This window comes from Psittacula echo, assembly GCF_963264785.1.
Source record: "Psittacula echo genome assembly, chromosome: 9".
Classification (NCBI taxonomy): domain Eukaryota; kingdom Metazoa; phylum Chordata; class Aves; order Psittaciformes; family Psittacidae; genus Psittacula; species Psittacula echo.
The window spans coordinates 6,812,426-6,825,452 of record NC_137745.1 but is presented as its reverse complement, the minus strand read 5'-3'; the positions used below and the strand labels follow the sequence as shown (position 1 = coordinate 6,825,452).

The 13,027-nt window shown below is 37.7% G+C and overlaps 1 protein-coding gene across 1 annotated transcript in view; it reads left to right on the top strand.

Moving 5' to 3' along the window:
• Nucleotides 1-13,027, top strand: part of PRKAR2A (protein kinase cAMP-dependent type II regulatory subunit alpha) — a 58,591-nt gene that overhangs the window by 13,411 nt on the left and 32,153 nt on the right. Inside the window, exon 2 of the mRNA XM_080625632.1 lies at nucleotides 10,046-10,081. Within this exon, the coding sequence (XP_080481758.1) occupies nucleotides 10,046-10,081 (36 nt within the window). The remainder of the gene's footprint in view (nucleotides 1-10,045; nucleotides 10,082-13,027) is intronic.

Genomic DNA, 13,027 nt, shown 5'->3' with positions numbered 1-13,027 from the left:
TGTGTAAGATCAGTTTGGTTGTGTAACAACTAGTTGTTTATGCTGGACAGATAGCTTTAGTTTGAGTGTAACTACACACACACATGCACTTTTCTCTATATAGATTGCTGATCACTGCCTCATTTGTCAGAAACTTACAGAGGAAACAAGCTGAAAATATGTATATGATTGTAATAAAGTAATTTTATGTTACCATGGGAAGGATTTGAAGCAAATGATGATGCTGTTAGCTCTAGGGATTGGGGGTTTTGTGTTAATAAAAGGTAACTATATTGTTCATTCTAGAATAATTAGTCTGATGTTGTAGGAGAGTGTCTTGAATCACTAAGCACACCTGTAAATGGAATTCTTTTATTCAGGTGCTCTTACATACATAGCAGTGCTTCAGTTTTAGATACTTATGAATACTTCAAGCTTCACTACACAATTTTAGTTGCACTGAAGTCCAGTTTTCTTTGTCCTCTTTTGTGTACAAGTTAGATTTGCTTAAATATCCATCATAATGTTAGTGTTCAGTTGTATCAGTATTTTGGCTTTCTGAAAACTATGGCTGAATATGAAACCTATTTTGCTAATAAGTAGTTTAAAGTGATAGTAAACTAGCTAGTAAACCTTAGGTATGGATGGCATTGTAGAACTGTTTCATGATAGTAAATATTTGATTTTTCAAGATACCTTTTAAGGCCTGATACCACAATATATAAAGACACTGTCAGGAGGACTTTATACTAAGCCTGCCAAGCAGCTGCCAAGTGCTGATAGCCAACATTTACATTCAGTTTTCTGTGATGGTAGCTGTGACATGATTCCAATTAAAACTTGGTTTGCACACTGCAGATGTCTTTTGAATATTAATGTATACTACAGACAGAGCAGATGGAATGTCTTTAAAATACAATGCAGTGATTGTGAAATTAAGGTTGGGTTCTGGTGGAAACTGAGAGGCAGTCAAAATTAATCTTTTTTTCCTTGTTTCTCATTGCTAAACCACAAGAATATCTGTGTATAGTCATCATCTGATGTATAGCTATCATCTTTCTTTACATATAGGAGGATTTTGATTCTCCATTATGCATCCAAAAAAAAATATAGGATTATGCCTCATAGAAGTTGTCATAAGTGCCGGATGTACCTAGAAAAAATATTAGGAACACAAGCAACATTTGTTGTGCCTTAAAATATGCCTCTGCCTAAAGGACAAAAATGAGGCAGTAGATAACTGTTGAAATGTAGGATGTCCATGAGTTACTTGAGTTGTTCATTGAGAAAAGCTGTGTAAAATTATATATAGGGGTGTGTGTTCATGAAAGATGTATTAGGAAAAGTTCATCCTGGGTAGGAAGGGTAGTATAAAACTGGGAAATGAAGAGCATGACATCAGTGGCGCTCTGCAGTGTAGAGTGTTGCAAACCCAAAGCCATCTGTCACAAAACAGCAGCAATCCAGCTGTGAAAGTGTGTGGATTAATTACCTAAGCATTTACCATGCATGCTTATGTGGCAGCCCTTGAGCTATGAAGTAAAGTCTTGATAGTAGGAGTATATTAAAAGTCTTGGATCACAGGGTCAGGGTGGTATTGAAACAGGAGGGAGAAGGGTTTTGGTGTGAGTGGGAATTGTAACTTTCCTTTTTGCTGCTGCAGTATTTTCAAATCCAGACCACAGTGAAACTGAGCACAGAGAGCCTGGAGGAGCACAGCAGTGAGGGGTGAGGAAGAGCTGCGTCTGGACCTCACTCACGCTGGTTTAGATGATGATGTCCCACACCAGATGTGTGGGTGCCATTTCCCTGAGGGAGAAGTGTAGAAATTGCCTGGTGAATCAGGCTTGTCTGGCGTGAGAGGACTTCAGTGGGTTGTTGCTGTCATTAAATTTTCATAATGTTTAATGCATTCAGTTGTTCAGGATAATGGTGGGACTTTTAATTAGGCTTCTGAAAGTGGGAAAAACAAGTCATTTGGCTGACTTCATTGGCAGGTTGGGAGTGACTTAGACTGTGCTCTTTGGGGCACTGACTTGCCTACCTTAGACTTACACTTAGCTCTGTGCTGGGATAGAATGCAAATTTAATAATAGTGAAATGTATAAGAGTTTGTCTCGAGTTCTTGTGCTTTTTTGTTATGGCTTTATTCACATTACATGGACCTGTGTACAGTTCATTAGTTTGTGGAAAGAGATTTATGCAAGAGGCACAGTTGGAAATCATAAAAACAGAGTAGCTTACTAGTCATACTTAAATGACATTTCTTGTGACTCACTTAGAAATTGTCTCCAGGTATGTGTGGTGGAACCTCAGCTTCGCAAGGCAGTCAAAAGAGGTTGAAATGATGTCAATTTGTAAGATAGTGGTTTTGCACCTTATAACCAATCAAAGGATAGAAATGTGGTCAGAAGTCTTTAGGTTTGATGTTTTAGGGGGTACGAAGATGTGAAGTTCAACCTTCTAAGTGTCTTAGAAATCAAAGCTGTAGTAAAAAATGAGCTGAAATACAAAAGTGTTGCTTTAAAAGAACTGTACTTGTCAAACGTTGCTTCAGACAGCACTTCTGAAGCTTCTACCCAAAAGATTTCAATCAAAATATGTCTTCATTACATTTCAAAAGTCTTAAATACCCTGAAGTATCAATTCTCCCACCTCATATGTCTATGATTTCTGGTGGGACGGGAGCCTGGTAAATAAAGAGGTGATGTCTGAAAGCAGGACTGGAGGGATGGAAGGGAAGAATCAGGAGGCTTGGCAAGAGGAAGAGGCTTGCATCTAGACATGAGGGTCACTTGCCTGGGTTTCTTACTGATTGGGAAATGCTTCATGGTTCCCTAGATAAGATGCAACTGTCTTTTCCTGTATATGAAGCATTTATTTTAAGGAAACTTGCAGCTATTTCTCCTCGATGTGATGTTTCTGCTGCTCTGTAGTCTCATACTCATCTTTGACCCTTTCTGGCTTTTTCCATTGTCAGAGGATCCCTGTGAAAGTCACTTCCAAATATGTGCAGGATCTTTACTTTTTATTATCTACTTAACGTTAGGTTTGAAAGCCTAACGTCATTCTAGCTCTTGAAGCTTTTGTGATTCTACCAATGTGGTTCCTTTGCTTCCCTATCTCTGACATGCCTTCCTCTTCAAGCTTGCTCCTAAAGCCCAAGCAGATTTCCCTTCTTCACTTACTTTATCTTGCTTTCCTGTACCCTCCAGTGTTTTGCCTCTTCTGACAAAACTTTGAAGATTTGTCAGTTGCTTCTTAACTCTCCTAGTTCTTCGCAGCATCCTTCCTTTTCTGTGCAGTGTAGAATTTAGCCTTTCTAATCCTAGAAAAAAATTCCCAAGTCCTTCATTTCAGTACCTGGCTATCTCTGGTGTTGTAGCATCAGCATACGCTTATATCTTTAATCACTGTGAAATGTGTCCTTTCAGCTGAGATAGTACCTCAGCACTGGGACTTTGTCTAATTTCATGTCTGTAAAGCAAGTACATAGCTTTGTTTCTCTCTCTTTGATCTTCATGATACAGATCACTCAAAAAATCAGTGCAACAAAAAAAGTGCTGTGTTTGGCTCTGAGACATGTCAGCAAGAAATAGGAGAGGGCTGTGTGGGTCATGCCATTGCAGTGTCAGATAATATGGGTGCTGCTGATAGGTATTCATTCTCCTGCGCGTAGGCTTCAGTCAGGCTGTGTTAGCTCCTGAATTCTGAGAGCAGGGTTCATCACGTAACAGGGTTATGGTCCTTATTTTGTGTTGAATTAATACCTGTTGAGAACCATGATCAAAATAATACCATGCATGACTGTTCAAACTCAGTCGTGGGACGAGAATATTGAGATACTGATGCATTTTTGTGAAGTGTCATTAATTGAAAATCAAACAGAGCTCTGAACATCTTAGTCAAGAAGTGCTTTTATAACCAGAGGTTCATCCAAATTGCTTTCAAATTGTCCAGGAAAGGTTTATTTTTCTTGACTTTATCAGCTGTTTAAACTCTGTCTATTCCAGAGTGCACATTAATTTTCCTTGTCTTTCAAAAACAAATAAAAGCAAATCCAAAATAGCCCAACAGCTTTAATAACTGCTTGTTGACTCAGCTTTTTCCTTCAGAAGCAGTTACTACATTCTTTCTGTCAGAGGAGCTCTGAAAACCTCTGGCAGCAAGGATGAGGCTACTTTGGGTTTATATTTTATTATCTCTTGCAGCTGATGAGAGCTGTTTTTCAGTGCTGGGAATGAAAGGTGTCTGTGCCTCTATTCTGCAGCAGAGAGGAAAACAGTGTTTAATATTAATGTAAATTTTGTTTCTGTTTTCCAACTTAATAGATGTAAAAGTCTCCTACGGGATAGTGTGTGTGTACACAAACAATCCTGGATCACAGTTTCTGTTTTTCTGCCCCCCATCTTTATGTTCCATGTTCCCTCTGTTCATCCTCTGAAACCTTGCTTCCTCCCTACTGTTCCCTGACCTTTTGTCTTCCACCAAATATCTGGCATGCTTCAGCTGACACCATCAGGATTTCTCCTGCCTGTCTCTAACCAGGTTCTGAGTTTTCCATCCTCTTCTGGGGGAAGGAATAGAAAGAGAAGAAAAAATATGGGTACCTATAAAACACTCATCCTTTTCTATCTGTTTTGCTTGTGTGAAGGAAACATTGACATGGGAACTGTTTGACTTCAGAACTGCCTCTGGAAATATTGCAGTAGTTTGTAGTCCCACTCATGCTCCCCACCGTATCAAGCAGAGATATGGAAGGGGTATGTGGAATTTGTCACTGTCCAACATGACATCCTGAAGGAAATCATGGATACATAACTTATATTAGTAATAGTCACAGGATACCCCTTTATTTTACTTATTTGTTGAAAAACAAGTTCAGATTGACATTTATTAGAGTATGATGGCACAGCTGATGATGAAAGCGTTGTTTCTGCTATAGCATTACTTTCTAATTACTAGAAATCTTAACAAGCTGATACTCAAATCTGAGTTTTCTCACAGTTGTGATGGTTCATATTCATGTACGTCCGTTAACATGTTGGTGTGTCGAAAAACAGTTTGACAGCTGTAGTCTGGCACTTCCTTATTGTAACTTGATACAACATTCCATAGAGACAGTCACGCCTCAGATTTATACTCCTCTCTGCTTCTGGTATTTCGGCTTTAATGGTTTATGGTGTCAGCTCACATCTTGTTTGGATAATCCTAATTGACTGCTTAAATCAGAACAGTTTACATTCTGTTTCTCTTTTTGTCTCTGGTCACGTTTTGTGTCGTCATTTGATGGGAGAGTACTTTGGAAATGCTGATTTGTTTTAATAAAGCTGGTATTTTATGCTTATGCTCTTGGAACTCTGGGTACTGTACTACTGAATTTGTGACCTGTTACAAACTTTGCTCCATTTTTCATCAGGAAACCTTCAAAAAACTGTTGAGTTGATTAGAGTCTTACATGAAAGATCTGTATTACACTTTTGTGTACACAATAGCTTAACTGAGTCTGCTGCCCGAAATTGTGTCCAGTATCAGAAACAATCAGGGGACTTTTTACCCCAGTCATAATTAAAAAATGCTCACAGGTCCTGGTAAAAAACACATTGCTTGTGGAAGAAGAGAATTAAAGTTTTCAAGGTATCCAGTACAGAGGGGTAACATCCTGTGCTCTAACGTCATGTCTGGAATGCCAGTTCTTCATTTGTCCCTGAATTTTTTTCCTGTGACCCTGAAGCGATCTTTTGAGTTTTATTTATCCTTTCTGTAAGGATTTGGTGTTCTTAGGATGTGTATAAGCAATAGCTGGGCGATTGGTATTTGTAACTTCCCATTCAAGCTTTAGCATCTTCTGTAACTGTACAATATGTATTTCATTTTTTACTATGGCTTTGACTTCTAACACACTTAGAAGACTTAACCTTAGGAGTAGCAGAGAAATACCTTACACTGAAGGTACTAGTATAAGTTTTAAAAAGCTTGCTGTTTTTTTTTTTTACCAGTCACTTTTCAGTGCACCAACAAAGAAGGGATCCATGCGCTGTAGGAAAAGCATTTTTTTAGATCTGATTTGTTAAGTTGGACAACAATTTTACCATCAAATATTTAAACAGTAATCATCATAATATATATTTGTGGTCAGTGGTTCTGAGTATTATCACATACCAGTCTCTGCTGCTGAAATTTATATCCTTAAGTTTTCAAGTGAGAAAACCAAATGGAACAGAGCTACTGGCAAGGGGTGGTACAGCTGCATGACAGCAGTGCTGTTTCCTGTTGGATGTATAAAATTGTAAATTTAGCCAGCACAGTGTCCAGTAGTGATTTATTTATGCAGAATAATTTTTATTAAACAGAATGCCATACCTTTACTTCGAGGAAGAAAGGGGGTGTGTGTGTATGTATTTATGTGTGTGTGTATATACATATATATATATATATGAATGAATGCCCACTTTTTTTTGTTTGGTTTGGTTTTTTTTTTCCCCTGGTGCAGGAAAAGGAGAATGATGAGTGAGGTTAAGTGATACTGACATCAAGTTGATAATTACTTATTTAATAAGTATCTGATTTAAACTAGAGAACTGCCTGGTTCCAGAAAATTGCAATTGTAAATAAGAAAGAATCCTACAACCAGAAACCTATATTTTTTTTAAAATCTGAAGCATTCACTGTGAAGTGTTGCTATCTAATGCTTCATTCAGTCTGTGCCTAAGGACAGTATGGAAAATACACATGTGTTCAGCAGATATTTCTGATTCTTCGTGAGCAGTGGAGAAGAATCACTGTCTGGAGTCAGTTCTGGCAGAGCTGTGGAACACACAGCTTGAGCTGCCTTTCCACTGCAGAGTCACTTGCCTTTGGCTGCCAGGGAGGAAGTTGGGTCCTTTTGGTCTCTTCTGGTACAATGATTTAATTTACCTCCGGTTTTGTTGTGTTTATGCAGTTGCTGGGTCTTGGCTCCCATGAACCAAGTAGAAGCAGGGACTGTACCAAAGATATGAGACTTTTTGAACTTGAATATTGCTGCACCTGAGGTTTTGACATAACGGAGAGTTTGCAATGCAGTCACATCACAGCAAAATCTCTTAATCTCATTATAATATCTTCAGTGAACATATAATTGACCTGAGACACGGCCCATTGGTGTGCAGGAAGGAAATAACAAGTGTAGGTGCAAAACCCCCAAATTGTTTCCTGTTTCAAAGCGGTGAATTCTTTTTGTTGTTGAAGATGCCCCATCTTCTGAGTGGTACCAGGTTGATGGGCTGGATTCACTGTATTCTTGCTACAGCATAGGCAGAGGTGTGCTTTAATGGCTGGGCTGGTCCAAGAGGTTAATATTAGTGTATCCATCACTATTGCTTTAAATTAGACACACTTTTAGCGTTCAGTGTGGGAAATGGGCTGGGTTAACTGTACTTGTTATTCCCTTCCGCCCCATCTAATTTCTTGGAATCTGTCCACAGACTAATCTAGGTGCATGTGGGACCTTCAGGAGTTGTTCTTTTGGCAGTCCTTCTAATGACAAAACACAAGGATGCCATAGGAGTGGCTATACTGTCTGTGCAACACTGAAAATGGTCATAAACAAAGAGAGCTTTTCCCTGGTAAGCCAGAAGGAACGAAAATGCTAATCTTGTGTAGTAGAAAATGTCAGATTTTATCTCTTTATCATAAAAATAGTTATCTTCTGACAACATATAAAAGTGCACCTGAAATTTTGTACATATTAAAACTGTCAGTGGTGTAAGAAAAGCAAATTATCATTTTAATCTTAAAAGCTTTGTGGAGGCAGAATAATAGTGCTCTCTCAACTGTCCTTAAAAGGTTATGTTGTTTTCTTTTCCTCATTTTTACCAGTGTGGAAAACCTGATGCTGTTTTGATGACGCTTAACTCTGCTATGGGAGAAAATAATCAAGATGCTAAAAGAAGCCATAGTCTTTGGAAAGTGGATTTTTAATATGATACTCAAAGTATGGCAGAGTTTTCTGTAGTATATTCATTCTCTTCAAAGGCATTAAAACATTATTAAACATGAGTAAGAAATGAGTGTAGTAGTCAAAAGATAGAGAAGTCTGCATATGCAAGACTGTATGAAATCATGTATAACGGTGTTAAAGTATCCAAATCTATATATGAAACTAGTTACACATTTGAAAATATTATGACCTAGATGAGGTGCTTTTGCTGCAAACTTATTTAATCAGTTTGAATGTAGTATTGTTCTTGTAATAAATCACTGTAGCACGAAATGAACTAACTGGTTTTGGTCCTGTAGTTCTTCAGCACCTTAAAACTGGTGGGCATCTGCCTGTGTTTCTAGATTAGTAGTTGTGAGTTTTCCTGTTTCTTAAGGTCTTGCTTGCTGACTTTGAGTAGTTACTCAGAACTAGCTCAGTAAACTAGAGATAAGAATGAATGTACTGTGGCCAGGCAAATTAAAGTTTGGAGCAGTGTTCTGTTGCTGCTGGTGGCCACAGGCAGTCCCTCGTGGAAAAGTTAAGAGCAGGGCAAAATGTATGAACATCTTCAGTTCAGTTTGTTGCATGAGTTTGTTGTTTGTTTAATAAACCAGAATGGAGCTCTGTTCCAAGTGCCTGTCTCCCCTTAAGGTGATAGAAGCTTCTTGCATTCGTGGTGTCCTTTAACAAGTGAATATATGCTACCCTTATTTGCAGGAAGGGTTGCTGCTGTCAGAAATTGCTTAAAGGTTTAAAAATAAAGTTTCTTGAGTTCTCAGGTTTATCATTCAGTGGTTTTGAGCCTCTTTAAGTTTCATGCATAAAACACATCAGTGTTACTTTTATAAGGATTATGCTGTGTTATAGAAGTTTAGATCATGATCCAAGTCATAAAATACAAAATAGTCTTTCTTTTAACTCTTCTTGTTAAGCTGAGCATTGTCTCCTGGTTGATAGATTTGAATGAAAAGTTTATGGAGTTATCCTGAATATTTTTCCCCACACACACACTCTTCTGATTTCCTTTATTATTACAGAAGATACAAGATGATACTTTTGACCTTATTTTCTGTTATTCTGTTATTATTCTCAGTTACTCAAAAGTTTCTAAGAAGTGATGGTATCATTAAGATTTTGGTAGCTTGTGTTCCATAAATCTGGATCTGTGATGCTTGTGCTTTGATGTAATATAAAAGGCCATCTGATTCTTTAAAGAATGGAGTAGGAAGGTCACTGGTTGTGTTAAGAAAAACACAATTATCAGTTGAAGGAAGAGGAAAGGGAAAGCATGGAGCATTCAGAACAAAATTACTTTGGTTGTTAGTGGTAAATGGATGCATAGTGTTTTGGCTTTGTTCTGGGTGAAGTTTAATAGGTTGATTGGTTTTTATGTTGAGACTGGAACTTGGTTACAGTGAGAGGGGGAAAGAATACTAACTACTAAATGTTGGCTTAATGTCGAAATAGTGAAAGTCAGGAAGTTCATTCCCAATTAGAGATGAAGTTTAAAAACCTTGTATTGCTAACAGCATGAACAATGAAGCAATGGATCCTCCATCTCAGAACTTTTCAGTTTAAATGTGTGCCCTTATGGAAAGTAGCATTGGTCAAGGATAGATGGCTGGAGTTAGTATGGGAGTGCTGCCTGAGCAGTTACATGGCTTGTGTAGGAGCATGGAATGGTTAAGCTAGGAAGTTCCATTACTCTGCTCTGTGTTATGTTGGTACAGCTGATTTGGAGTGCTTGAATGTTTTGTAATAAAGCTGAGTAAAGTGGGCTGGGAATTGCTGAGAGGTTAAGATTGGTAGCCCCTGGAGGGGTATGTGTTTTTCAGAACTGGCTAAAAAACCCTTACATGCTTACCCTGCATGTTGGCATGTAATGGAATATCCTTCTGGAATCTCAGGTTTTAACTGTGAATAAATACTTACTGGTTGGCACATAAGTGGATGAACTTTATATTGAAGGGTTTGGTTTTTTTTTTCTTAGAGATTTGTATGGGATTTGTGCAGTAAAAATATATCATGATTATTCAAGGTGATAACTTTTAATTTGTGATAATAAACAGCATTTCTAATTTAGAATTTTCGTCTATTTTGCAGCTGCGCTTATTAACCGGTACAACAGAAGAGTATCAGGTATGGTGTTCTCTCTTTGTGTTGTCTTAGTGTCATGCTTGTCTAACTGATAACTTGAGATTGTTGGATTTGTGGCTCTTTCTTTGGTCTCTAGACACAGATTATGCTTGTTTGTTTTCTACCTTAACCAATGTTAAACGTGTTAATGAATAACTGTTATTCCCAGCAAATGCTTTTTGAAGTTTTTTGTACAGCATTACATGAACAGCATGTTATGTATAGGTGAAAAGGAAGTTGTATTACTTTCACTTGAAGTGCAGTGTGAATTGCTTTGCATAGGTTACTTATTTAAATGTAATGTTTAGCTGGTCTAGAAAGTTGTTATGGTTCTGGTTTGAGCAATGTCTTTATAGAAATTGCCAGTTCAGTGTTTTCTCTCTTGCTGTCAGTTGAAGTCTACCCAGTTTGTAACTTGTGTATATGATCTGACATATTCTTTGATCAGGTTATATACGCCATGGTTGTTATGGTGGGCATTGTTGTTAATATATCTCAAGTATATAAATATATATGCAATAAATGCGTGTTTAATTTTGTATGCCTATGGAGTTCAGTTGCTTTATTACTAGTTGCTTGGGTATGGCTAAGGGTATGACTGTGCATTTATGCCACTGCATATAAGTAATTGTAGATGTAATGAGAATTTTATAACTCTGAAGTTTAGTTTTTGTTTTGTTTTTTAGTTTTGTTATTATATGAGGGATTAAGGTGAGACAAAATTGGATCTTGAATGATGGAGTTTGATATTCTGATAGTAAATACTGGAAGTCATAGATTGTAGAGTTATTTTAATATGGAGAGTCCCAAAACATTTTAATTTCTATGCTAATTAAACTAATCCATCCTTGAACCTGCTGATGGAATAAAATCTTACAAATAAGAAGTGGATACATCTCAGATTAAACTGAAATAAAGGCCAAATTATTTTCTTTACGTAGTTAAAAAGTTGAGCCTTAATTAGAGGGTAGTTGTAACCTTTTTGTGTCTTCAGTACTGAAATAGAACATTGGTGCTTTCAGAGTACTTAGCTACTCCTAGTTAAAAAAACAGGTTCCTTCATTGAAAGGGTCTAAAGGTTAATGTGAACAACTGAGCAGCAAATGTAAAATTGAATTGCTAACTTATGCGATTAGATTAAGGATGTTCAGATACTTAATAACATTGCTGCTCTAGGGAGAGCTAGAATAATTCAATACAGTACATGTTTGTCTCCATGAGAATTCGAACACTAATAGAATATGTGTGTTCTACTACTTTGTGTTAAATACATTAAAACATATCTTGCTTGTATTCTTTTGTCTAAAACAAGAAAGGATTTTTACTTCCACATTTATCACATCATTGACCAAAAGTGGTGATACTTCTTTCATATATTCCATAAATGATAGTAGCACATTCTTACATACTACTGCTTCTTTCTCACCCTGTAGTACTGAAAACAGGGGAATTCGTTCTGCTCATTTATGCTCCCCATTTCTGCACCAGTTGCTACTTGTTCATCTCCTAGGCTGATGTGTTCTCTGAGGCGGGGGGGGGGTTAGTGTTGGCTGGCTTGGCATTAAGCTTTTCCAGATGGTTCGACAGCTAAAAGGCTCTGCAGGGAATACCATTTGCTTCTTGACCAGAAAACATAGCTTTGTGTGCTGGCCAGAGACTGGACCAGCAAAGCTGAGCTCTGTGGGTGAGAAACTCAATAGATTGTGCAGGAGGGTTATCCTGGAAAAGGGGAACTTACCTAATCGTGTCCATGGAATTGTTTATAGACGTGCAGAGTGGTAAAGTAGTGTTCTCATGGAGAGAAACAATCTTTTCCATGAAATGCTAGGAGAGAAATAAGTGTTTGGTGTTCCTCCAGAAATTCATCTGATGAATTACACATCTACTTGTGTGTAGCATGTTTGGCCATGTAATATGTTGAGGTTCCATGATGTGCACTCAAACCCTAGTGTTGGTCAGTTCTAATTTGCATACAAAGCTGGTGGCTGACTTGATTAAAATAGTGCTCTGCAGAATCAGAAGCTATCCCTATATAGAAACTAAAAAGAAAAACAACCAACTCAACATACTGATTTTAAAATCTAGATATAGGATGCCATACACTCGTGCCATAGGCAATTTGTGTGCTAATTATCCAGTAGAACAGTCCTCTTGCTGCTGTTTTAAGTTAATTAGCAGCTTCTGAGCTTTCTGCTACTGTGAGTAACTCATGCTACACGTTTGCTGACTGACTCAGTCTGCCCAGGCTTTGTTTGGATGGCCTGAAAACCATACGGATGCCTTCTTCCCAAGAGTTGGCCTGTGTCGAACTTCATACTTCCTTGATTACATCTTGATCTTCCTCCAAGCATAGGGGCTCCTGACAAACTCTGTTAAGACACTTCATTTCCTGCAGTGAAAGAGACTGCAGAGAATACTATTGAGCATCTCAGTCCTTGGTTAGTGACTACTGGGTGCAGGGAGGTGGGAGAAATCAGCGATAATTCCTTTTTTAAGTAATAATATTAAAATTATTTCAAAACTAGAGGGAACAGAGCATTGCTATTTGTCCAACTGTAACAGCTGATATGTAACATTGAGGAGAATTTTGTAGTGTATGAATGAAAGTTAATTGTGGTTTTTGGAATGAAGAGTGCAACACCTACTATAGTTTCACTTGGGCATAGTTTCTCCTCTTTTAGTTCTAGCATGCTGCAGAAAAGTAAAGTGGTTTTTGCTAGGTTTTTGTAGTGCCATTTCTAGGCACTTTTGATTCCACAGGACACCCAGTTTCCAGCAGACTTCCTGACTTCTTCATGGGATAGAAAAAAATCTGCCAAAATGCTACACCCATACCATACATGTGGGAGGGAAGGTTTTAATCTGTTTCATCCAATTATTTCATAGAATCATCGAATCATTTAGGTTGAAACAGACCCTTAAGATCTGAGTCCAACCATAATCTAAACA